This window comes from Ostrinia nubilalis, chromosome 2 (assembly GCF_963855985.1).
Source record: "Ostrinia nubilalis chromosome 2, ilOstNubi1.1, whole genome shotgun sequence".
NCBI classification, from domain to species: Eukaryota; Metazoa; Arthropoda; class Insecta; order Lepidoptera; family Crambidae; genus Ostrinia; species Ostrinia nubilalis.
The window spans coordinates 1,789,681-1,816,711 of record NC_087089.1 but is presented as its reverse complement, the minus strand read 5'-3'; the positions used below and the strand labels follow the sequence as shown (position 1 = coordinate 1,816,711).

Below are 27,031 nucleotides of genomic sequence, written 5' to 3'. Positions count from 1 at the left end.
AACACAACTTTCAACCAACAGCGCAAGCAAGACCTGGAGGACTCGCTGCAGGCGCAGCAGTACTTCGCGGATGCCAACGAGGCGGAGTCCTGGATGCGGGAGAAGGAACCCATGGCCAATACCCAGGACTATGGCAAGGACGAGGACTCCTCCGAAGCCCTGCTGAAGAAGCACGAAGCGCTGCTGTCCGACCTGGAGGCCTTCGGGAACACCATCAAGTCGCTGCGGGACCAGGCCGACTCCTGCAGGGTGAGTTATTCACTCCAGGCTATTCGCTACATAATCTTCCCCAAATAGTTCGTGGTCTTAAAAACCGCTAAAACACTGTTTAGAGTCTTCGAGCAGATTCTTAATAAATAAATAAAATCATTTATTTGCAAGAACATGGTTACAGATTGGTGTTAATTTAATTAATTCCAGCATATTCTGTCGCATGCGACGTGCAAAAGTTCTTGTTCTTAAAGTTATGTTAATTATTATTGCTACATTTAGTCTTAGATTTCACATATTTTTACAACTCAAAATACTTATTTCACTCATAGTTGTTTTTCATATACCATGACAGTAACAAGTAACAATACAATAAATAGGTACATGTCAGGAAACAAAATTTGAATTGCTTAATGATATGACTTACCATATCTAACAAGTCTTCAATAAGGGCTACCATATTGGCGATTACTCGTTGCCGCCATTGGCGAGTGACAGGACTTATCTCTACAAGAACGCCATTACGCCACCCTAGTGTTCTATATCAACGCTCACACTCAAGCTAATGAATACAAATGCGATAGTCCTCCTATAACTGCTTCAGTGCTCACCAATTAGCGCCACTGTCTTAGCGAGTGACAGGACTTGACGATCAGTGGCGGCGTAAGGCGTGGGCGACGTGGGCCACCGCCTACAACCTCGCGGTACAAGGGGCCTCGCGCATCAAACATTTTGAAAAAATGTACCTATACAAGGTGGAGATGACAATATCACAATATGACAATAAATGCAAACATTGACTATTAAATATACATTCTTGATAGCTAAACAATGTAGTTAAAAATAAAAAAATATTTTTTTTTCAAACAAATTCAGTCATAATCAGACACAAAATTAAGCAACAACACGGTTTTAAGTGACGAACATTATTCTTTGGCGCAATATTCCTTTAAAAATAATCACTGAATCAAGAAATCAGAAACTGTCAATGAATAGACCATTGACCCGTTTTTTTTTATTATTTCATAAAATCCGTCTTCAGGTCGCCACAGAACAAGGCCTCGCGAAATCTGTCTTGCCCACATCAAATTTAGGTCTTACCCCGCCACTGTTGACGATAAAGCCACCAACTAAGTGAGGCCAAATATGGTAACCCTCATTCTTCTACCACCAAGACCCTCTTGCCAATATCCATATTCTCGTTATTTTCCCTGCAGCAACAAGAGTCGCCGGTGGTGGACGTTTCGGGCAAGGAGTGCGTGGTGGCGCTGTACGACTACGCCGAGAAGTCTCCGCGCGAGGTCTCCATGAAGCGCGGCGACGTGCTCACGCTGCTCAACTCCAACAACAAGGTAATTCAATCAAATCATTTATTTAGGCCCTTCCGAGTAGGGTTGCCAGGCGTCCGGCTTTAGCCGGACATGTTTGGCTTTTTACGGTCTTGTCCGGCCAAATATTGTCTTGTCCGGCCTGTTCGAATTTTGTTAGGCTTTTTATTGGCCTGCTGCGCCAGGCGAAAGTTGAGCCACAGAATAATATGAAGCTCACGCATCAGGATGTTATGTTGGGCAACCGATGATACGATGACAGTACTCACTCGTGAGCTATGACACTAATTGCAACCCCCCACCCCCCCGTCACATGTCCGGCTTTTAGGGTAAAATGTCCAGCCAAACGAAGACTAGAGTCCGGCTTTTTTGATTTTGGACCTGGCAACCCTACTTCCGAGGGCATTTGTACAAATCTCAAAGGGCATGCTATCCTATCACCACTGCGGGACAACATTGGACACCATGACCCTGAGAAGAAATGGCGGAAGAAACTCAGTCACCTTTGTCAATTCAGTACCTAGGTCCTTTCCAGGCACTTGTACACGTCCCAACTATAACTTGCCATATCACCACTGTGGGACAACATTTTTTTTTTTTTTTTTTTTCAAATTCAAATATGGGCTGGTGTTGAGAAGAAGTGGCAGAAGAAATTCAGTCTTTGTCAACCTCTTTTCCAATTAATAGATTCAGGATATACATTAAACAGAATATGTGATAAGTGCACAGTTTATACAGATAGGTACATTTTGTAGTCTATAGGACAACACTTGTGTTAAACAGAAATGAACTTTGTTACGTTTATAATAGAATGCATTATAAGATGTTTTAAAAATCATAGGACAACTGTTAACTAAACAAAAATGTACTTGCGTTTTGTTACGTTTTTCCCTCAATTGCCTCTGGTAAATTAGAAGTTCGTCTTTTATTGGAGACTAAACTTGATGATGATGATGTCATTATAAAAATATTAATAATGGAAATTACGTGTGACGAATATACATATTACAGAAACAAGGTTATTTCTACAGTATTTATATGTCTGCTATTTGTTATCAGTATTTCTGTTCCCACTTGTTAGGAAGTAGTGATAAAAACTATTCATTCACGAGACGCTAATTTACTGATAAAACATAAGTGATATCTCTTTTAACTTTGCACTTATCGCAGTTTATCAATCTTAACCAACTGTTTAATACCAAAACTACGTTCAGATTGTGTTCAATAAAACGACAATCTGAAAATATTTACTAAGTTATTTTGAGATTATAAAAACGTTTGTAATGCTTAGTTTACAAATGATGCAAATCAATCAATTGACTGTTCAATTGCTAATTCTGTGACAAATTGTTGTGATGTGCTGACGACAACCGCGCTCGAGTTTTAGTTCTATTAACTGACTTATCTGGTGTATACTACTTACAAGCGAATTAACTGTATTAGTAGCTTCGTGTTTTCGTTCGTGACAACACGTGCTCTAGTTTTATTTGAACGAACTGCATAATTATACTTTATTTTCTATTTATTCATGCTTGACGTTTGCTATTTAAAATTAAATTATACGTCGTACGAGTGCGATAAGATATAACTAAACCGATTAAAATAATGTGTTATTCAAATCTCCGAGATAGTCCCAATAAGGATGACAAATGACAGTCGTAACTCGCGGCCCATTGTGTCCGCTTCTAACCGAATATGTTTATGTAACGCGCCGAGAGTATTACACGATGGGCGCGCATCTCGAACGAACGTTTTACTACCGAACTCAAATCATTTTTAATAATATGACATAGTCAAAACTGTGCACTTCAGTCTAGTGAAAATTTCTGTGATAGTTTAGTGATAATAGTGTACTTAGAATGATAGTCGTAAGTTGGATGTTCGTGCTGCTTGTCGAGAACTTTTTGATCGATAGGCGGTATGACAAAAAGAAGAAATGGTCACAAGTAAGTAAGCGGTTTCGTGACTAAAGTTAACTGTGAATGTATAGATTAGATACATAACTTTTACTTTAAGGAATAATTAATGTAAATGAATACGGTGTTGACATACATATTTACAAGGATTAAAAATGCTACAACAAATAATTTGAGAAATGGAAATTTGTTTTTAACAATCCCATTGTTGTTTATTAAAATAACAAAACGAAAACACTATTTCAGGCATTCATAAACAAATTTTTACTGTAAAAATTTTACATAATTTTACAAAGATTAGAATATTGAATGTTTCAATATGTATGGAAATGCTTTTTACACTATTTTCTTTTTATTTACCCTCACATATTTTTATAAATGAATGAGACGTAGTTATAAAAACAATTTGTCAACCAATCTTCATAGACTGGACTACAGTTCATACCATAATACAATGTGTATAAAATTCCTGCTCATCCCCAGGACTGGTGGAAGGTGGAGGTCAACGACCGCCAGGGCTTCGTGCCCGCGGCCTACGTCAAGAAGATCGACGCCGGCCTGTCCTCGTCGCAGCAGAACCTGGCCGACTCCAGCTCGATCGCTGCGAGACAGAACCAGGTGAACTAGCTAGTTTCATCATCATCATCATTTCAGCCACAGGACGTCCACTGCTGAACATAGGCCTCCGCCAATGCTTTCTATGTTGATCGATTGGTAGCGGCCTATAGCGGGTATGCTTACCTTTATGGTGCATATTCCCTGTTACCTCCCACAAAGTGGACCGACGTCATCATAAATCTATTTATTTATTTATGACCATTGGTCATTTATTTACTTTAGCAACTTTAATAAAATTAATGTCCCTATATTTTTTAAAGTATAGCAATTATAACACGTCTTTACTTTTTAGCTATGCATGCTATTGTATAATAAATAAAAGAATCGACTTTAGTTCTGCAATAAATCTAAATCCCGGCTCATAATTTTCCCTGCATTGTTATCGTTATTTGATTTTCACATCAGCTTATGTATCGCTAATTAAATAACAAGTTAATTTAGCACACATGTCGCCACGTGCGTGAGTATTCAATTGTACGATACATTGTATTGTAGAAAGCAAATTTTTGAAACTACGTTAACCAGGGCTCTGTCTGTTCCATAATATTGCCACCATAATTTGAACTCAATTCACTTAAAATGAAGTCGAATCCAGTTAAGCTTCAAATAGAATTTTTTGACCCTATCACTTTTTTATGCATCAAAAGATCCTGTAATTTATTTCTTCACTGGCCGTAACTAATAGCAGAGTGTCTAACACAAAATATGTTTCCAGATTGAGTCTCAATACGACAACCTGCTGGGTCTGGCCCGCGAGCGGCAGAACAAGCTCAACGAAACCGTCAAGGCTTACGTGCTAGTGCGCGAGGCCGCCGAGCTTCACACGTGGATCAAGGACAAGGTACGACGAACCAAACAAAAATATTAGCAGTATGAGCTAGCAGTTTTTATCTACCATATTGCGGTTTTGTTATCTACAATATTGCGATCTGAAACACTTTCAACGTGAAAATACACAAACATTGCAAATGTGTACATGTATTTAGTTTGCCAGCATGCTGCTGAAAAAAAGCTAAATAGAAAACAAAAAGATGCTAACATTATGCACATAAATGTTAATGCTGAATAAAGGTATTCTATTCTATTCTAACGAATTTGGAGATTTGCGCATAAGCACGCGGACTTTGTAACTGTGACCTAAATAAGATTCAGAAAGTTACTCGTATTTTTTTTTTCTTAGGGACACTAAGGTCACTTCAAAGTTGTAAAATTGATACAGCGCAAAATATTATACATATTACAGACATAAATTGCTGTTGAATTGATCATAGTTCCAGCTACCAATAAAATATATGGTTGACAGTTCAATAAATCAGTAAAAAAGTAAATAAATAATGTCTAATTAAAAGTGACTCTAAATCACTGATACATCAAATAAAAAACAAAATTACTAGGATAATAAAAAGCACACCCTCCAAGTTGAATCGGTATAGTTGCTTCCAACGACTTTCAACAAGTAAAAACTCATAAAAAACTCTCTCATTAAACTCATTTATTTATGCAAGTTGTAGTTTTAAAAAGCACTTTGTCACGTCCTAGTTTTAACCCTACCACTGCTTCAGGACAGTAAATGGGCCAGTGCTGAGAAGAAGCACCGCAAGAAACTCAAGTCACTAGAGATAATTTATTTGTAAACAAAACTGTATTTCATGATGTTACCTTATTCCTCGTTCCCCAGGAGATGCACGCGCAAGTACAAGACGTGGGTGAGGACCTGGAGCAAGTAGAGGTGATGCAGAAGAAGTTCGACGACTTCCAGAACGACCTGCGCGCCAACGAGGTGCGCCTCGCCGAGATGAACGAGATCGCAGTGCAGCTCATGACCGTCGGACAGACCGAGGCCGCGCTCAAGATCAAGACGCAGATGCAGGTCAGTTACACCACCATCTATACATCATACTAATAATAATATTATAAATGCGAAAGTCTGTCTGTCTCTCTTTCACGCCTAAACCACTGAACCGATTTTGATGAAATTTGGCATAGAGATAGTTTGAGTCCCGGGAAAGGACATAGGATAGTTTTTATCCCGGTTTTTGAAACAAGGACGCGCGCGATAAAGTTTTTCTGTGACAGACAAAATTCCACGCGGTTGAAGCCGCGGGCGGAAAACTACACTCGACATCAAATAAATCGCACCTCCCGCGACAAGCATTTTCAAACGTATGCATCCCCACTTCCCACCAATATTGGCACCATTTAAAAGCCTAGTTCTAACCTTGATTTCATTAAAGGAAAGGTTTTTACCCCAAAAATGTGTCTAGGGAAGGATCCAGAGTCACTTCTTCAAAAAATAGGTAGTTACGCTAAAGCCAATTTTTATGGCTATAAAACTGTTAAGTTGGGATTAATCGCTATCCATCTGTTAAAGAGGACACGTGAGATCATTATTTGGTTTTATAACCATAAAAATTGGTCTAATTGATCCCATAGGTGGGCCCAAAATGAGGTATTTTTTCAAGTCACATTTATGGTATATGTTAATCATTTATTAAGAAATTAAATGTGTTTTTCTTTAAGGATATTTATTGGGCTTTCAAATAACACCAATATTGTTGGGGCACCATGATTGTGTCAGAAGAAAATCGTTAAAGTTCCCGTCGCGGAAGGTGCGGTTTATTTGATGTTGAGTATAGTTACAAATATACTTACAAACCATAGAGATATAGAGAGATGCCAACTAATGCGCTGAGTTCTAAACTCAGTGTCGCATTAGAAATTGACATAAACAAAGTAATCTAAATATGTGCTCATTATCCACTGCGGTATCAGCACTCAACGTTCGAATAATCTTTAGTACTACGCAAGCAATGTAAACTGCTTACATTATGACGTCTGTAGCAATGTGTTCTGTTTTGGGTATATTGCTGCGACACTGGCCCCGCCCCCTTGGCACATCTCCCTAGTTTCTGTGATCTGTGTTACAAACCGATCGAGTTAACTGCGCACCTGACAGCCGTGACGTCACGTCGATGTTCTGGTACGGATGGGGTGAACGCGCGGAGTCGCGCAGTTAGCTCGATCGGGTTGTAATTATCTTTCTAAGTTTATCGATAGTATGCCAATAGATAGACTCATTTTTAGTTTTCGCGGCTCATTTGGTCGTTGATTTTATTGAAAATATTTAAACAGGGTCGTTTCGAAAGTATGTATTTCTAAAGCGTCTATCTATACCAATTTTATTAATGCAGTCCTGCGTATTTTTCTAGCGTCCTTTACATGGATAGTCCTTATTTAAAAAATCATATGAAAAGAACAAAACATGTAAAATGTTGATGAAAATCAATGATTATGTACTTTAAAATGATTGTCTTAGATTAGAGATGAAGTTGCAACTGCATACAAGTTTGATAACAGGCTAATGATAAACTAGTCTTGTGTATTTATGCGCCGCTAGATGATCTCATTGTTTACACAACGTTTATTGTTGGGCGGTGTTGTATTTAAACCAGATTATGCTCTGCGCACGTTTTGCTTATTATAAAGCTAACATAAACCATTGTTTTCACAACACAAACAATTTACTTGGTTTAGTGTGATATGAATCACAAGTCGTGAATAGTGACATAATTTCTTTTGCGTTTCACATCTTGAGCTGGTGTCTTTACGAAGAACTTAAAATTTCATTTAGGATTTCACCAAGATTTTAATTAACGGTCGTCGCCTAAAATGTGCACTTTTCTGTGCGTTTTGCGCATGTTTTGGTGTACCGACTTGCAGCACTTTATTTCCTGTTTCAGTTCCGGATTAGCTTAGAGATGCCCTTAAAAACACGACCTTTTTAAGGGCCTAAAACATGCGCGTGGCCGCTTACTCTCGCCTATTAACGTACGCACACAGCTCGTACTATATTCCAATACAGATTAATCGTGCGGGCGTGTTAGCGGAGACCCTTAGGGCCTTGCCACACTGGCGGATTGCAAGTGGAGCGCCAAAATGCTTGCAAAATGCGGACATGCGGCGTACCGCGCCGCGCCGATGCTCCGCACAGAAGTGAAGATCAATTCCTAAGTTTATTGATTAAATGTGTGTTCAATTTGTGCAGGAATTGAACTCGAAATGGACATCGCTGCAACAACTCACATCGGAGCGCGCCGCTCAACTGGGCTCGGCGCACGAAGTTCAGCGCTTCCACCGTGACGTGGACGAGACCAAGGACTGGATCGCCGAGAAGGAGGCTGCGCTCGCCACGCACGACCTCGGCAAGGACCTGCGCTCCGTGCAGACGCTGCAGCGTGAGTGTGCCCTCTGTGCTACATCAGGCGAACAAAAAACGCGTGAAAAAGACCATACATTTTCAGGGCCGTCTTTAACCTACTAGGGACCCTGGGCATTTAAGGATTAAGGGGGGCCCTTATCATCTGGAAAAAGGTCTTAATTAGCAGATGGCCCCCTCGGTCGCGGGGCCCTGGGCACGTGCCCAAACTGCCCAGTGGGAAAGGGGCCTGTACATTTTTTTATACGTAACAGGGCAGGTATTTGACCACAATCGCACCTGGTGTTAAGTGGGATGCAGTCCAGGATGGTACATATCTGCCCTATAAGTGCCTATTCACTCTCGCCTTCAAAAGGCCCAGATGTCTTTGTGAAAGAAAGCAGCGGGCAGCGAATTCCAGTCCCTAGCTGTTCGCAATATAAAAAAGTCATCGAACCGCTTAGAGCGAACTATTGGAATGTCGACAATATAGGGATGGTTCCCCGGCGATGGAAGATCATAAAGCACTCTTCAATTTGTCTATGATCCAATAGTTCAAAATCAAAATCAAAAATCGAAAATATTTTTATTGAGCCATCCATTATTCTTACTAACTAATCAACAAAAACATAACTTATCAGTAAGTGTACATTGTTTGTTTACACATAGTTTTACATAAATTATATTAACAGTAAAAAGTACTACTGAATAAGCAATAATGAGGGTGGCAAAATGTATCAGATTCCGTCCCCTACCCGCCGCTAAGTAAAAACTGTGTTGCGACTGGTAGTGTTCGTCATCGTCCAACCGGGCAACGTTTGGCCGGTACACATCTTCCAACGTTGCGGTTTCTAAAGTTCTGCAGTTGTTGAAACTGTTGCACTCTTATACCGATAGTATTATTTTCTCGTATTCCAAATGAGTATTTCGTATTACAGGCAAACACGAAGGCCTTGAACGTGACTTAGCGGCCCTCGGCGACAAGATTCGTCAGTTAGATGATACAGCCAACCGGCTGATGTCGACGCACGGTGACTCAGCTGACGCTACGTACAGCAAGCAGCGCGAGATCAATGAGGCCTGGCAACAGTTGCAGGCGCGTGCTAATGCCCGCAAGGAGAAGCTGCTCGACTCCTACGACCTGCAGAGGTATTGGAACTTGAACCTTATCACCTAGCTAGACCACACGGCACTCGGCCGACGCCACGTACAGCAAGCAGCGCGAGATCAACGAGGCCTGGCAACAGCTGCAGGCGCGTGCCAACGCCCGCAAGGAGAAGCTGCTCGACTCCTACGACCTGCAGAGGTATTGGAACTTGAACCTTATCACCTAGCTAGACCACACGGCACTCGGCCGACGCCACGTACAGCAAGCAGCGCGAGATCAATGAGGCCTGGCAACAGTTGCAGGCGCGTGCTAACGCTCGCAAGGAGAAGCTGCTCGACTCCTACGACCTGCAGAGGTATTGGAACTTGAACCTTATTACATATACAGCGGAATAAATTATGTACTTTGTACACACAAACCGGTCGAGTTACATGCGCACCTGGCAGCCGTGACGTCACATCGATGCCCTGGTACAAACGGGGCGAACGAGGTGAGGTGTGCGGATAAGTGGAAGTGAGCCACATCCCATCCCACAAACCTAAGCTTCAGCCAAATCACGGTCTCCTCCTTTATACATCTAGCCAGTCTTTAACTAATCTTTGACTTGTTCACATCTTCAAGCAGATGCACGTCCATACAATGAGGGCTATCGTTTTAGCGCTCACCAGTTAGCGCCACTGTAGAGTAAGGTCCTGTCACTTGCTAGTAGCGAAGACAGTGGCACCAACTGGTGAGCGCTAAAGTGGTAGGAGGACTATCGCATTTGCACTCATCAAGATGGCGCCACTGTAGAGTAAGGTCCTGTCAATCGCCAGGGGTGCCAACTGTTAAGTATAAAAACGATAGCCCTCATTCCACTCGACCTTTCGAGAATGAAACGTCATGACGATTCGCGCCTAAAGAATAATGTTATTTGCAGATTCTTGTCGGACTACCGCGACCTGATGGCGTGGATCAACTCCATGATGTCGCTGGTGAGCTCAGACGAGCTCGCCAATGACGTCACCGGCGCCGAGGCCTTGCTGGAGAGACACCAGGTAATTTACAATAGCCTGTATTCACATTAAACATAAAATATACCGACCATTATAAAATACCATAGCCTGTTGCATTTTGCACGGTCTCATATATTCCAATCCAGTCCAGTAAATCATTTTAAACTCATAATAAATAGTCTTTGTAATTCTCTTAAACTGTAACCCTCTTACTAATAAAAAGTTACACAGTTGTTGATCACTGTTTTAAAATGACATTTCCATACTAAAAGTCACTTTAAAACACTGATCAACGAGCGTGTAAGTTTTATTAGTAAAGGGGTAAATGTAGATTTATCTGCTACAGGGCAGGTACCATCTTAGACTGCAACTCACTTAACATCAGGTGTGATTGCAGTCAAATACCTGCTTTGTTTTGCATAAAATAATGTATTGTAGCCTACAGGTAAGTTCCCCATGCCCATTCATCAGAAGGCTGTAAATAGGTGTGTGACGTAGGATAGTAACACAGGTTGACTGTTTCTAGAGCCAGCGCTTGGAGATTGACGCGCGGTACGGCATACCGCCGCAGGTACATTGCACGCATGTGTGCCAGCTAACTGTCGTTATAATAATACCCAGGGGTTGCCAGCTGTTGTACTGTAGATACTTAGAAATCAAATCGATAGTAGATATAAAGTATAAACCCATAAAGAAAATGGTTTTCTTTTTCATAACCATTATTTTCATGTAAAAACCAACCTAATTTAGTCCATTCATTGGTGATAGTAATTATTAACATGCTCATGAATCTGGCAACCCTTCGCACAGTATGCAAAGGGGCAAAAGTTACACTTCTGTCGATGTGCTCTTTTAGGTCCTCTTCCTAATACCATAGTGACACATAAATTATGTACTAAAATGTTTCAGTGGGTTTTAGATGTTGATTTTCTAACACAAATGATTGTAACAAATATCCACGAGATTTTTATATTAACAAAACAGTAATGCAATAATTTTATTTTGATTTTACAGTGCAGGTCAATGTTGTGATTATAAAATTCTTGTTATTCGCTGATAAAAATGTTACGACATTGTAATTATTTACTTTCCAACTGCCGCACTATGGAGCGAAATTGAGATTTATGGACATAGCGAGTTTTTTCACAATTTCTATTTGAAAAAAATACCTATCGATAGGTTACGTTATTCTGATGAATAAATGCTTCACAAGTTTTTCTCTAAAACCAATAGTTTGACTGGAAAAAAATATTTTCCATTTTCGTTGTATGGAATGAAACATAAAGTGGTCGATTTCGACTAAGCCTTGACAGATCTTGCTTTGAAACTACTTAAGCCTTGTTCTATGGCTTGTTGACTGTAATCCTACGCTATCAGCGCGCATCCAAAGTTGCCCGTTCACAAGTTATGAGGTTCTGAAAAATTAAAAAAAAGTAAGTAAAAGTGACTTTTTTTTGGAATATCTTTTAAGATTTAACAAAAATATAAAGATTTTATACGTTAATAATGTAAATTAACCCTAAATTACTGCTAAAAACACATTTTAATAAACTTAAAAGGAATTAAATCAGCGATTTTTTTTTCACAATTTCTGTTTAAAAAAAATACCTGTCGATAGGGTATGTTATTCTGCAGGGCTAAGATGCGCGCCGTGATAAACTGCTATCGCGGCGTTATATCGATTTTGACGTCACTATATCGTTTTATCTACCGGCGCTAACATGGCACCCCGAAAATTATCATGTCATCTGTCAAAATGTGATAGTGATAGATTTGTTTTTTTTTTGTGATAAACCTGGCAAGCCCTAACATGAAGCGCTAACTATATCATATTTTGACATCACGATAGGATAGGATGTGGTGTTTTTATCGTCCTCGATCCTTGCCCACGATAGCAAGACGATAGGAGATTAACTTTTTTGCAAGCTACTTTAACTCTATTTATTTATCATTTATAATGGTAAATGACATTTTACGACTAATTTGAGGCTAGTAAAATTCAAAGAAAGGAATCTAGCACCTTTGTGATACTTTTACTTCTAGGTGGAGATTGAGTTCTAGTTCAAGAGTTTATCAGTGTGAGGCGAATCTTGCGACAGTTTATAATCGCTAGCTGCAAAATCTTAGTGCTCCCACAGTCCCACCCACATATTAATTATTACATTACCTACCTTGTAAAATAACCATTAGGTACTTACCTACTTAGGTAGGCAGTCAACAGTACATCAGACAATACATATTAAGTTGCAAATGTCGTGAGATACCCCACAGTGTTTAGCTTGATTTAAGTACCTACTGTCACCTACATAATCTTGTAAAATTATTGAAAATGGGGCGGAATGTGGTGACCGAGCTTCTTGTGTCTACATCAAACAGTGGCAAGGTCATTGTCAGAAATTAGCATTGGGTGGGATGTGTAATCAAACTTGCTATAATAACAATGAGAATAAATGAATTTTACTAATTTTATAACTTGATGGTGATACCATACATACATTCCACATTACTATCAATCTAATTCCTCCATGTGGTCTTTTTTAAGGGCTTTAATGTGACAGGATGATAATCTTGTACAATTTATTCCATTATAATAAATTCATCATCATCTCAGCCATAGGACGTCCACTGCTGAACTTAGGCCTCCCCCAATGCTTTCCATGTTGCCCGATGGGGCAGCAAGGTTCTGGGGTGGACGCCGGGTACCGGAATACGCAGCGTGGGACGTCCACCCACAAGGTGGACCGACGACATCATAATGGTAGCAGAAAGGCGCTGGACGCAGGCAATAAATTCATTATTGCAGTGTAATTTCAAAATAATTCAACCATTATTTACAAAATCTTTATTTGGAAAACTTTTGTTTTACAATAGCTATTTATAATTTCAAATACAAACAGAATTCCATGAATTGGTTAGCCTAGCCAGTACCCTTGAAGTTTTTCTTGCTGATTGTTATTGTAAATTTTCATGATAGTGAGCAAGACTTGATTATGTCTGCTTTAGAATGAAATAATCACTCATAATCCCACACTTCTTCATCCACTGTCTGAAAAAAGAAAGAATATTATTTAAACACAATTATAAATATTACAATTACATAAACAGTTCATAAATAGAAACATTTACTTAATCCTATTTGTATTTTAAGTTTACATACAAAATATTGATCACAGTATTATTACACGGTGAAAGAACTATGTGAAATAAATATAGGAAAGAAGGTGAAAGCTTATTTGTAGGAATAAAGATATTTTTCCTTTTCTCCGGTGCTGTTACTTATGAAAATCAAGATCTGCAGAGTATAGCTAATATTTTAGACTTTAGGTACTTACTTTGCTACTTATGAGTGTAACTTTATTTCTCAAATCTCAATAAACTTTCTGACTGCTTCATGTAAGTTGAATAATTACTGTAAACCTCGCATTATTTTTGAAGACTTCATTCTTTAATACTATCGGTATGATTAGGAATTCTTCATTGTTTTTCTTTAACTTGGTTATCTCTTCGTTTGATATTTTCCGTACTTTAGAAATATTAAAAATAAGACTGGAAACATAAAAATACAATTTTAAAAACACAAACAAATACAATCAAGCAGAAGCAGTCATGTAATGTCAACAAAATTGACATAACTTTTTTTTAATGACGTTCTCACTGCTTTAAGATATGTGTTTTTAGCCGAATTAGTAGCAGAAATGAACGAGATTGAACGAATGAGCTAAAATATTTCAAGGTTGGCCAACATAATAACGCAATTTTTTCTTAATATGGCAACAATTCGGTTATCACGCGATAGCGGTCGATAGACTTTTCTATCGATGGTCCCATGTTAGGGAAAATGATAAAATTATCTACGTGATCGAAAATTGTCTTATCATATCATGTCATTGTCGATGCGCGCATCTTAGGCCTACTGATGAATAAATATTATGAACGTTTTTCTCTAAAACCAATAGTTTGGCTGGAAAAAAATATTTTCCATTTTCGTTGTATGGAATGAAACATAAAGTGGTCGATTTCGACTAAGCCTTGACAGATTTGCTTTGAAACTACTTGAGCCTTGTTCTATGGCTTGTTGACTATAATCCTAGACTAACAGCGCGCGCACAAAGTTGCCCGTTCAGAAGTTATGAGGTTCCGAAAAATGAAAAGTAAAATAAGTAAAATTGACTTTTCTTTAGATAAGACGACAAAAGAAAGGTTAATTACATTACTAAAGTATATAATTTTCATGTTTTAGTTGAATCTTTAAAGATTTATACCCAAAAAAAGATACTTTTGCTTACTTTAATATTCATTTTTTGGAACCTCATAACTTCTGAACGGGCAACTTTGGGCGCGCGCTGTTTTTGCAGGATTATAGTCAACAAGCCATAGAACAAGGCTCAAGTAGTTTCAAAGCAAAATCTGTTAAGGCTTAGTCGAAATCGACCACTTTATGTTTCATTCCATTCAACGAAAATGGAAAATATTTTTTTCCAGCCAAACTATTGGTTTTAGAGAAAAACGTTTGTAATATTTATTCATCAGAATAACATACCCTATCGATAGGTATTTTTTTTAAACAGACATTGTGAAAAAAAAATCGCTGATTTAATTCCTTTTAAGTTTAGTAAAATGTGTTTTTAGCAGTAATTTAAGATTAATTTACATTATTAACGTATAAAATCTTTATATTTTTGTTAAATCTTTAAAGATATTCCAAAAAAAAGTCACTTTTACTTATTTTTTTTTAATTTTTCAGAACCTCATAACTTCTGAACAGGCAACTTTGTGCGCGCGCTGTTAGTCTAGGATTATAGTCAACAAGCCATAGAACAAGGCTCAAGTAGTTTCAAAGCAAATCTGTCAAGGCTTAGTCGAAATCGACCACTTTATGTTTCATTCCATACAACGAAAATGGAAAATATTTTTTTCCAGCCAAACTATTGGTTTTAGAGAAAAACGTTCATAATATTTATTCATCAGAATAACATACCCTATCGACAGGTATTTTTTTTAAACAGAAATTGTGAAAAAAAAATCGCTGATTTAATTCCTTTTAAGTTTATTAAAATGTGTTTTTAGCAGTAATTTAAGGTTAATTTACATTATTAACGTATAAAATCTTTATATTTTTGTTAAATCTTAAAAGATATTCCAAAAAAAAAGTCACTTTTACTTACTTTTTTTTAATTTTTCAGAACCTCATAACTTGTGAACGGGCAACTTTGGATGCGCGCTGATAGCGTAGGATTACAGTCAACAAGCCATAGAACAAGGCTTAAGTAGTTTCAAAGCAAGATCTGTCAAGGCTTAGTCGAAATCGACCACTTTATGTTTCATTCCATACAACGAAAATGGAAAATATTTTTTTCCAGTCAAACTATTGGTTTTAGAGAAAAACTTGTGAAGCATTTATTCATCAAAATAACGTAACCTATCGATAGGTATTTTTTTCAAATAGAAATTGTGAAAAAAATCGCTATGTCCATAAATCTCAATTTCGCTCCATAGTGTGCCGTAGCATTTTTAAAGGTTTACCATTCATATTTTAATAATGAATTTCCTATTTCTTTTTATTTTTTGCGTGTTCTGTTGTCTGAGGTGTTTTCTATATTGAAATGTTTTAAGTGTGTGTTTTGTGATTCGTTGTCTGTTCATTCGTTTTGTTTCACCTTTATTATTATTTTAATCACGATTGTAAAATATTTTTTAATCAATAAAAAACGATATTTCCAAGATAATGGTATCCTATCCAAGATTCTCTTTATACAAAATCAAAGTTATTTCAAGTACATATTCGAGATTCGATGGCTCAAACGTGCTGTATTTGATATTGTGAAAGACGCGATGGGCTAATAACATGGCATACATTAGATGATATCGGCTTGATCGGATTTGTATCAATCAAAATAGTTATAAAAAGAACGAAACTGGGATAAGGCTTTCTATTGAATTCTACTTATGGTGCGTCCACACTGGGCGAATATGCTCGCGCGGCAAACTCGACATCCTGCTTACCCTGCTCTTGAGTGAGCAAGATGTCGAGTTTGCCGCGCGAGCATATTCGCCCAGTGTGGACGCACCATTACAATAGCAAAATCGAAGCATTTTATCGAATAACTTCATGTCGAAAGTCCCGTACCGTGTCGGGCTACTAAACTCGCAGTATGGAGCGGTCTAACAGCAATCCATACATTTGCAAAATGACGCAAAACCTGCGATGCATTTCGTCGAAGTAAGTCTAAAGTCCCTTCTGTCGGGCTAGACTCTTACTAGGAAGCAGTCTAATAGCTACTTATAATACAGGAGCACCGCACGGAAATGGACGCGCGCGCCGGCACCTTCCAAGCGCTTGAGCTGTTCGGTCAGCAACTGCTGCAGGGCGGCCATTACGCCTCCGTCGACATCCAGGAGAAGCTTAACACCATGGGCGACGCGCGCCAGGAGCTCGAGAAGTGAGTACAGCCTTGATGTTACAGAAATAATGGGAGTTTTCATGCCCGTTTTCACCATCAATCCCTAATTTTAAGTGACCCCTATGGTAACACAACAGGAAATTAGTTTTCATAGCGGTAACTTAAAAATTAGGGATTGATGGTGAAAATGGGCATCAGACGACGCAGCTGTTCCGTTATTTGCTAGTCCATTCTTAGCGTATTTATTAGTTGGGAATTTATTGGCGGTCAAGCTGTAGATCCTGGCTACACAGGATTTGCAGCGGTGGGAACAAGAAGTAGGAATAGTCCCGTTCCAGATGTTTTAGTGTGTCCCTAGATAAACAAGCAGATCCAAATACAATTCAAACATAAGCTTGTGATTAGTTCTGTACATTCTACCGATCACTGGCATAAATCTGTTCTCAAGTATGAATCTTTTCATATACTCTGTTTAAAAGACTATCTTCGCTGTTGCATTTCATTCATAAGATATTGAAACAGTGACACGTAGCACTCCTCTATAGTTGTCCAATACTGAACCGTCTCAGCTATGACATTGCCAGGAGGGCATTACTATCAATACTGGGTTATTAGTTTCGATTTTTGCTTGATGTTTCAGAATTGTTTGACTATACTTATTATTTTTGAGCAAAAATATTTACAACCGCATCATAATTTCCCAGGGCGTGGGTAGCGCGCCGCGTGAAGCTGGACCAGAACCTGGAGCTGCAGCTGTTCTACCGCGACTGCGAGCAGGCCGAGGGCTGGATGGCGGCACGCGAGGCGTTCCTGGCGCCGCAAGACGCGCCCACGCAATCCGACCAGCCCGACGCACAGCAGCCTGATAACGTCGAGCAACTCATTAAGAAGCACGAGGACTTTGACAAGGCGATCAACGCGCACGTGAGTTTGTATATTGATTCGTCAGTGTCGAATTGCGAGCAAGCCGAGGGCTGGATGGCGGCGCGCGAGGCGTTCCTGGGGCTGCCCGACGCGCTAGCGCAATCCGACCAGCCCGACGCACAGCAGCCGGATAATGTCGAGCAGCTCAACAAGAAGCACGAGGACTTTGATAAGGCGATCAACGCGCACGTGAGTTTGTATATTGATTCGTCAAAGTGTCGAATTGTGAGCAAGCCGAGGGCTGGATGGCGGCGCGCGAGGCGTTCCTGGCGCCGCAAGACGCGCCCACGCAATCCGACCAGCCCGATGCGCAGCAGCCGGATAACGTCGAGCAACTCATCCAGAAACACGAGGACTTCGATAAGGCCATCAACGCTCATGTAAGTTTGTTTTGTATATCGATTCGTCAAAGTGTCAAATTGTGATATGGTAACGTACGCTTCTTAATGGATGAGGACTTCGACAAGGCGATCAAGCGCACGTGAGTTCACTTGTCCACTCTTATAACCATGTTGGATCTTTCAGATATTTGAGCTGTGTTTAAACAGCAAGTTTGGATTTTAAAATCAAGTCAGAATTTTATGTTAGTTCAATGATTCACAAAATAGATTGCTATTTTTCGTTAGAAAATGCTTTACGCATACCTACTGGCCAATGGCGACGGTCAGTGAGTTATGTGACTATCCCCACCAAAAGGGGACCCACTAGACCCACCTACCCACTAAAAGCCGACGGTGTCTTCTGCGGCCATAGAAATGGAGCCGTCTGTTATTGTTCTAAAAAAATGTTGACATCAAATTATCACAATGACAGTCGCAGTGTGGTTGTGAAAGGAGAGGAGAGTGATCAGTAAGCAAGGAACTAGAGGCAATTCACAAAACTCTCAAGATCGGTAACCTGTCTTTGAAGATTGGGCATAAGTAGCTACAGCTTTAGCTCGCTATACCATAGCTGCCACGGAATGAACACAACTGTTTCTCATATATTTCTTTTTATATCAACAGGAGGAAAAAATCGCGCAACTACAAACGCTGGCCGACCAGCTGATCGCGTCCGAGCACTACGCCGCCGCGCCCATCGACGACAAGCGCCGCCAGGTGCTCGACCGCTGGCGCCACCTCAAGGACGCGCTCATCGAGAAGCGCTCCAGGTGCGTTTCGTTAGAGTTCACATTCGTGTAGCATCAGTCGTGGCGTTTGAGCTCATTTTCCTGTAGCATAAGCCAGATCACGGGACCACTTGGTCACGATAGATTTGTTCTCAAAGACCCGCGCATTGAGAAGCACTCCAGGTGCGTGGCGTTAGAGTTCACATTCGTGTAGCATCAGTCGTGGCGTTTGAGTTCATTTTCCTGCAGCATCAGCCAGATCACCCATTGGTACCCAAATGGGCCCGATAGATTTGTTCTCAAAGACGCGCTCATTAAGAAGCGCTCCAGGTGCGTGGCGTTAGAGTTCACATTCGTGTAGCATCAGTCGTGGCGTTTGAGCTCATTTTCCTGTAGCATCAGCCAGATCACCCATTGGTACCCACATGGTCCCGATAGATTTGTTCTCAAAGACGCGCTCATTAAGAAGCACTCCAGGTGCGTGGCGTTAGAGTTCATATTCGTGTAGCTTCAGTCGTGGCGTTTGAGTTCATTTTCCTGTAGCATCAGCCAGATCACCCATTGGTACTCACATGGTCCCGATAGATTTGTTCTCAAAGACGCGCTCATTAAGAAGCACTCCAGGTGCGTTGAGTTTAAGTTCATTTTCGTATAGCATCAGTCGTGGCGTTTAAGTTCATTTTCCTGTAGCATCAGCCAGATCACGGGACCACATGGTCCCGATAGATTTGTTCTCAAAGACGCGCGCATTAAGAAGCGCTCCAGGTGCGTGGCGTTAGAGTTCACATTCGTGTAGCATCAGTCGTGGCGTTTGAGTTCATTTTCCTGTAGCATCAGCCAAATCACGGGACCACATGGTCCCGATAGATTTGTTCTCAAAGACGCGCTCATCGAGAAGCGCTCCAGGTGCGTGGCGTTAGAGTTCACATTCGTGTAGCATCAGTCGGGAAGGCGCTAGTTGATAGCTCAGCTGCAGACGCTGGCCGACCAGCTGATCGCGTCCGAGCACTACGCCGCCGCGCCCATCGACGACAAGCGCCGCCAGGTGCTCGACCGCTGGCGCCACCTCAAGGACGCGCTCATCGAGAAGCGCTCCAGGTGCGTGGCGTTAGAGTTCACATTCGTGTAGCATCAGTCGGGAAGGCGCTAGTTGATAGCTCAGCTGCAGACGCTGGCCGACCAGCTGATCGCGTCCGAGCACTACGCCGCCGCGCCCATCGACGACAAGCGCCGCCAGGTGCTCGACCGCTGGCGCCACCTCAAGGACGCGCTCATCGAGAAGCGCTCCAGGTGCGTGGCGTTAGAGTTCACATTCGTGTAGCATCAGTCGGGAAGGCGCTAGTTGATAGCTCAGCTGCAGACGCTGGCCGACCAGCTGATCGCGTCCGAGCACTACGCCGCCGCGCCCATCGGCGACAAGCGCCGCCAGGTGCTCGACCGCTGGCGCCACCTCAAGGACGCGCTCATCGAGAAGCGCTCCAGGTGCGTGGCGTTAGAGTTCACATTCGTGTAGCATCAGTCGTGGCGTTTAAGTTCATTTTCCTGTAGCATAAGCCAGATCACGGGACCACTTGGTCACGATAGATTTGTTCTCAAAGACGCGCTCATTGAGAAGCGCTCCAGGTGTGTGGTGTTCATTTTCTTAAAGCATCAGTCAATTGACGAAGGCGTAATTCGATTGTAATAAATGTCCACCCCTTGTAAGGTCTACTTCTGTATAGTGTATTGCACTCGGGTCTCGGATAGAACTAAAAAACAAGCTGTTTTGGAATCACAGTTGTCTATATTTTATTTAATAATATTGCTTTCCGTCAGGTTGGGAGATGAACAAACTCTGCAACAATTCTCACGTGACGCCGATGAAATGGAAAACTGGATCGCGGAGAAACTGCAGCTCGCTACCGAAGAGAGCTACAAGGTAAATAATCACATTAATATATTCAGCGCTTCTAATAATTCAACTTGTTATAAAAATAATCTGTACGAGTTAAAGCTTTTGAGGAAACAAACTGTAAACTCAGACGTTACGTCAGACGTGTTTTGAATTTTCGCACGTTGACCTGAAACTTACAGCTGTCTAAGTAGTCTGTTATGTAGCACAGTTTCTCCCATTAATGATGAATGTTAGTGTCTTGTCCCTAGCAAGGATTCTCCTATTAATTCATGGTATTCCTCAGGACCCGGCCAACATCCAGTCCAAGCACCAGAAGCACCAGGCCTTCGAGGCTGAGCTGGCCGCCAACGCCGAGCGCATCCAGTCCGTGCTGGCCATGGGCGGCAACCTCGTCACGCGCGGCCAGTGCAGCGGCAGCGAGAGCGCCGTGCAGGTACACTACACACCTCGCTCCTCAGCACCCGCCAGCACCAGCAGCGCCAGGCCTTCAGCAGCTGGCCGCCGACGCCGAGCGCATCCAGTCCGTGCTGGCCATGGGCGGCAACCTCGTCACGCGCGGCCAGTGCAGCGGCAGCGAGAGCGCCGTGCAGGTACACTACACACCTCGCTCCTCAGCACCCGCCAGCACCAGCAGCGCCAGGCCTTCAGCAGCTGGCCGCCGACGCCGAGCGCATCCAGTCCGTGCTGGCCATGGGCGGCAACCTCGTCACGCGCGGCCAGTGCAGCGGCAGCGAGAGCGCCGTGCAGGTACACTACACACCTCGCTCCTCAGCACCCGCCAGCACCAGCAGCGCCAGGCCTTCAGCAGCTGGCCGCCGACGCCGAGCGCATCCAGTCCGTGCTGGCCATGGGCGGCAACCTCGTCACGCGCGGCCAGTGCAGCGGCAGCGAGAGCGCCGTGCAGGTACACTACACACCTCGCTCCTCAGCACCCGCCAGCACCAGAAGCACCAGGCCTTCGAGGCTGAGCTGGCCGCCAACGCCGAGCGCATCCAGTCCGTGCTGGCCATGGGCGGCAACCTCGTCACGCGCGGCCAGTGCAGCGGCAGCGAGAGCGCCGTGCAGGTACACTACACACCTCGCTCCTCAGCACCCGCCAGCACCAGCAGCGCCAGGCCTTCAGCAGCTGGCCGCCGACGCCGAGCGCATCCAGTCCGTGCTGGCCATGGGCGGCAACCTCGTCACGCGCGGCCAGTGCAGCGGCAGCGAGAGCGCCGTGCAGGTACACTACACACCTCGCTCCTCAGCACCCGCCAGCACCAGCAGCGCCAGGCCTCCAGCAGCTGGCCGCCGACGCCGAGCGCATCCAGTCCGTGCTGGCCATGGGCGGCAACCTCGTCACGCGCGGCCAGTGCAGCGGCAGCGAGAGCGCCGTGCAGGTTAACAAACCTCTCCTTTTTTACTAGGGCCTACGCAAATACCGGTTCGGCGAAATATTGTGTTAGCCGAGTATCCAAACGAAGGCGAAGCGAGGTTGCTAGAAGCTAATTGAAGTGCTGTCTGCACCATCTTACTTCGCTCAACTACGCGAGTAGTTGTGATATAAAACTTGCGACGACGTTGACATGACATTCGACGCGGGACTGCGCTCCCAGCCAATTTACTTTACCAACTTTTAAGTAACAGTTTTATTTCATTTGTTTGATTACATTTTGTGAACCGTGTTATAGGTATAGTACTTGTAATAATTTTAAATTTATTTAAATAGATTAGAGAGTAACAAAAATTTTATGTGTCGGCAGGCTCGCCTGGCGTCCATCGCGGACCAGTGGGAGTTCCTGACGCAGAAGACGACGGAGAAGTCGCTGAAGCTGAAGGAGGCCAACAAGCAGCGCACCTACATCGCCGCCGTCAAGGACCTCGACTTCTGGCTCGGAGAGGTACGCTATCTCTTGTGACCTTAGGGTTCTATAACATTAGAACACCGTGGTGGCGCCACAGTTCAAGATAGAATCAAATGGCGGCGCATGGTTGGGAAAGCCGACCCCGCGTAACGGGATTAGGCGCCATAGTTCGTGCCACCAGCAAAATGCATACAGTTATATGAAGAGTATCTCCTAGCTTGGTTGCACAATCAATTTGTTACCGACCGCCGCAGCCACAAATGTGGCGCAACCGGTGGGGATGCTATGGCGTCCCAATGAATAAGGCCTTTAGACTACATGATTTGTGATTAGCACGAGTACATTGTGCTTAACATATTGCTATAGTATTTTTTCCATTTCATAAAGTTAACATCTTTTGTCTCCTAAAATTTCAAAAACTATACAATAATGTTGATTCAGTACTCGTACTTAAAAATATCATATCCTTAGGTTGAAAGCTTATTGACATCGGAAGACTCCGGCAAGGATTTGGCATCAGTTCAGAATCTCATGAAGAAACACCAACTGGTTGAGGCTGACATTCAGGCTCATGAGGATAGAATCCAAGGTATGTTATTTAACATTTAGTTTTATTTGTACTGTAGAATTATTCCTGTAATAATTACGACTCAAAAATGAACTAAATGAGCTGTTGTTGATAAGTGTCACAAATTATCAGCAATATAATAACTATGTAGGTAATTGGGTCTATTTTTCAACAAAAATTTTGTCGTTTGTACAGTGGACATTACATTAGATCAGGGATGCACAGACTTAATGTGACCAGGGGCCACTCGGATAGATTATGAGATAAAAGCGGGCCGCAGAAAATAAAAACAATTATTATATTAAGCCGCGCTGGCGGATCCTTTTATTAGACCATACATTTGTACAAAATAGAACGTATTTCAACTACATAAGATGCAGCAGTGATCACACACGTTCTATAGACTAAACCTATTTCCCCACCAGACATGAACGCGCAAGCGGACGCTCTGGTCTCAAGCGGTCAGTTCGACAGCGCGGGCATCGGCGCGCGGCGCTCGGCCATCAACGAGCGCTTCGAGCGCGTGCGCAGCCTGGCCGCGCACCGCCGCGCGCGTCTGCACGAGGCAAACACGCTGCACCAGTTCTTTAGAGACATTGCTGACGAGGAGTCCTGGATCAAGTCAGTACACATGCACAAAAGAGACTTTAGAAAATTATTTTCTTTTGTAACTTTCCGATGTCATTAGGGGTCGGTCCTCATCTCTCTAAAGCGCCAAGACAGCTGCACGAGGCAAACACGCTGCACCAGTTCTTTAGAGACATTGCTGACGAGGAGTCCTGGATCAAGTCAGTACACATGCACAAAAGAGACTTTAGAAAATTATTTTCTTTTGTAACTTTCCGATGTCATTAGGGGTCGGTCCTCCTCTCTCTAAAGCGCCAAGACAGCTGCACGAGGCCAACACGCTGCACCAGTTCTTTAGAGACATCGCTGACGAGGAGTCCTGGATCAAGTCAGTACACATGCACCAAAGAGACTTTAGAAATTTATTTTCTTTTGTAACTTTCCGATGTCATTAGGGGTCGGTCCTCCTCTCTCTAAAGCGCCAAGACAGCTGCACGAGGCCACCACGCTGCACCAGTTCTTCCGGGACATCGCTGATGAGGAGTCCTGGATCAAGTCAGTACACAAATATAGTGGTTTTGAAATCATCTTTTGTAGAAAATTATCTTCTTCTGTAACTTTCCCATTCATTTGGGGTAGGTCCTAAAGCGTCAAGACAGCTGCACGAGGCCACCACGCTGCACCAGTACTTTAGAGACATTGCTGACGAGGAGTCCTGGATCAAGTCAGTACACAAAGATAGTGGTTTTTAAAGTTATCTTCTTCTGTAACTTTCCCATTCATTTGGGGTAGGTCCTAAAGCGTCAAGACAGCTGCACGAGGCCAACACGCTGCACCAGTACTTTAGAGACATTGCTGACGAGGAGTCCTGGATCAAGTCAGTACACAAAGATAGTGGTTTTTAAAGTTATCTTCTTCTGTAACTTTCCCATTCATTTGGGGTAGGTCCTAAAGCGTCAAGACAGCTGCACGAGGCCAACACGCTGCACCAGTACTTTAGAGACATTGCTGATGAGGAGTCCTGGATCAAGTCAGTACACAAAGATAGTGGTTTTTAAAGTTGTCTTCTTCTGTAACTTTCCCATTCATTTGGGGTAGGTCCTAAAGCGTCAAGACAGCTGCACGAGGCCAACACGCTGCACCAGTTCTTCAGAGACATCGCTGACGAGGAGTCCTGGATCAAGTCAGTACACAAAGATAGTGGCTTTGAAATCATCTTTTGTAGAAAATTATCTTCTTCTGTAACTTTCCCATTCATTTGGGGTAGGTCCTCATCTCTCTAAAGCGCCAAGACAGCTGCACGAGGCCAACACGCTGCACCAGTTCTTCAGAGACATTGCTGATGAGGAGTCCTAGATCAAGTCAGTACACATGCACAAAAGAGACTTTAGAAAATTATTTTCTTTTGTAACTTTCCGATGTCATTAGGGGTCGGTCCTCATCTCTCTAAAGCCAAGAAAGCTGCACGAGGCCAACACGCTGCACCAGTTCTTTAGAGACATTGCTGACGAGGAGTCCTGGATCAAGTCAGTACACAAAGATAGTGGTTTTTAAAATCATCTTTTGAACCTTTTTCCTTTTTATTTGGGATAAGTCCTCATCTCTCTAAAGCGCCAAGACAGCTGCACGAGGCCAACACGCTGCACCAGTTCTTCAGAGACATCGCTGACGAGGAGTCCTGGATCAAGTCAGTACCCTTGCACAAAAGAGACTTTAGAAAATTATTTTCTTTTGTAACTTTCCGATGTCATTAGGGGTCGGTCCTCCTCTCTCTAAAGCGCCAAGACAGCTGCACGAGGCCAACACGCTGCACCAGTTCTTCAGAGACATCGCTGACGAGGAGTCCTGGATCAAGTCAGTACAAGCACGAACATAGGGACTTTTTAAAATTATCTTCTTCTGTGACTTTTTCCATTTCATTTGGGATAAGTCCTCATCTCTCTAAAGCGCCAAGACAGCTGCACGAGGCCAACACGCTGCACCAGTTCTTCCGGGACATTGCTGATGAGGAGTCCTGGATCAAGTCAGTACACCTTCAGGACTATTCCCACCTCTCGTTCCCACCACTGCAACTCCTGTGTAGCCAGGATCTACAGCAGTGGTTCCCAAACTTATTTAGTCTACTGCCCACTTTGAGAATAAATTATTTTTTAGCGCCCCCCATTTTTGTAGTCAAGAGTCGAGCTCAGTCGATGATTAAGAGTCCTCCTAGTAGATGACGCCTCCCAAGTCTCTACACAACGTCCCGATTTTCTTTCTGGGTCTCTTACCGCCCCCCTTTCCCTTTAAGCCTGCAGCGCCCACAAGTGGGCGTTATCGCCCACTTTGGGAAAGACTGATCTACAGCTTGACCGCCTAACCTAACTTAACCAATGAAGGTCAAGTTTGTCCCGGAGGAAAGTAAAACTGTCATTGGACCCGCAACGAAATTAATCAGAAAAACATAGGAGTTCGAAATTAAGGTTCGACTTCCCTCCATTGCAAAGCGGATGACAGGTGACAAACAAAGGTTTAAAAACCAGTACACCTGCATGAAGATAGTCATCATCATCATCATTTCAGCCACAGGACATCCGCTGCTGATCATAAGCCTCCCCCAATGACTTCCACATCGCCCGGTTGGTAGCGGCCTGCATCCAGCGCCTTCTTGCTACCTTCATGAGGTCGTCGGTCCACCTTGTGGGTGAACGTCCCACGCTGCATTTTCCGGTTCGTGGCCTCCACTCCAGAACCTTTTTGCCCCATTGTACTATGTGTGTATTATGAATAAAGATAATGGCTTTTAAAAATTATCTTCTTCTGTACCTTTCCCATTTCATTTGGGGTCGGTCCTCCTCTCTCTAAGGCGCCAAGATAGTCTGTCTCAGATTTCCTGGTCGTCGAATTTTCAAAATAATATGTGTACGATATCGAAAAGTTGATAAATCATAAATCTTGGCCTAAAAATCATTATAAAAAAATGGACTTCTTGAATGTGTGTTTCGTTCAAATTCAAATTGCTTATTATAATAATGATTGTTAATTTAGATGACCCTTTATCTTCCTTCTTAAACATCAAAGTCACACATGGAACTATTCCATCTGCTGTACCTTCTGTGTGTGTGGCCAGGATAGGCCAAGTTCATTGGAAGGCAAAAACAAAATTGTCGTTGGATTCAACACGAAATTAATCAGAAGAAAATAGGAGAAATTGAAATCTGTAATGTTGTCGAGGAGTGCTTTTAGTTGACAAAATCTTATTAGTTATTCTTAGCGTTAGATATTTCCCGGCAATTAGTGGTGACTGAGTTTGTTCCGGCGTTTCTTCTCAGCACTTGCCATATGTTTGTCTCGAAGCGCTGGTAGGGCCCAAAAG

The 27,031-nt window shown here is 42.6% G+C and overlaps 1 protein-coding gene and 1 long non-coding RNA gene across 2 annotated transcripts in view; one reads left to right on the top strand and one right to left on the bottom strand.

Moving 5' to 3' along the window:
- Positions 1 to 27,031, top strand: part of LOC135079541 (spectrin alpha chain) — a 74,704-nt gene that overhangs the window by 30,372 nt on the left and 17,301 nt on the right. Inside the window, exons 17-32 of the mRNA XM_063974196.1 lie at positions 22 to 249; positions 1,428 to 1,562; positions 3,938 to 4,072; positions 4,788 to 4,913; positions 5,751 to 5,942; positions 8,118 to 8,307; positions 9,206 to 9,416; positions 10,295 to 10,412; positions 16,662 to 16,810; positions 17,476 to 17,695; positions 18,700 to 18,845; positions 20,619 to 20,721; positions 20,981 to 21,130; positions 22,440 to 22,577; positions 23,013 to 23,130; positions 23,535 to 23,730. Coding sequence (XP_063830266.1) covers positions 22 to 249; positions 1,428 to 1,562; positions 3,938 to 4,072; positions 4,788 to 4,913; positions 5,751 to 5,942; positions 8,118 to 8,307; positions 9,206 to 9,416; positions 10,295 to 10,412; positions 16,662 to 16,810; positions 17,476 to 17,695; positions 18,700 to 18,845; positions 20,619 to 20,721; positions 20,981 to 21,130; positions 22,440 to 22,577; positions 23,013 to 23,130; positions 23,535 to 23,730 — 2,555 coding nt within the window. The remainder of the gene's footprint in view (positions 1 to 21; positions 250 to 1,427; positions 1,563 to 3,937; positions 4,073 to 4,787; positions 4,914 to 5,750; positions 5,943 to 8,117; positions 8,308 to 9,205; positions 9,417 to 10,294; positions 10,413 to 16,661; positions 16,811 to 17,475; positions 17,696 to 18,699; positions 18,846 to 20,618; positions 20,722 to 20,980; positions 21,131 to 22,439; positions 22,578 to 23,012; positions 23,131 to 23,534; positions 23,731 to 27,031) is intronic.
- Positions 13,198 to 13,793, bottom strand: LOC135085940 (uncharacterized). The gene is made up of 2 exons (XR_010260239.1): positions 13,703 to 13,793; positions 13,198 to 13,416 (listed from the first exon to the last, which is right to left on the bottom strand). It is a non-coding gene; the product is annotated as an uncharacterized LOC135085940 (long non-coding RNA).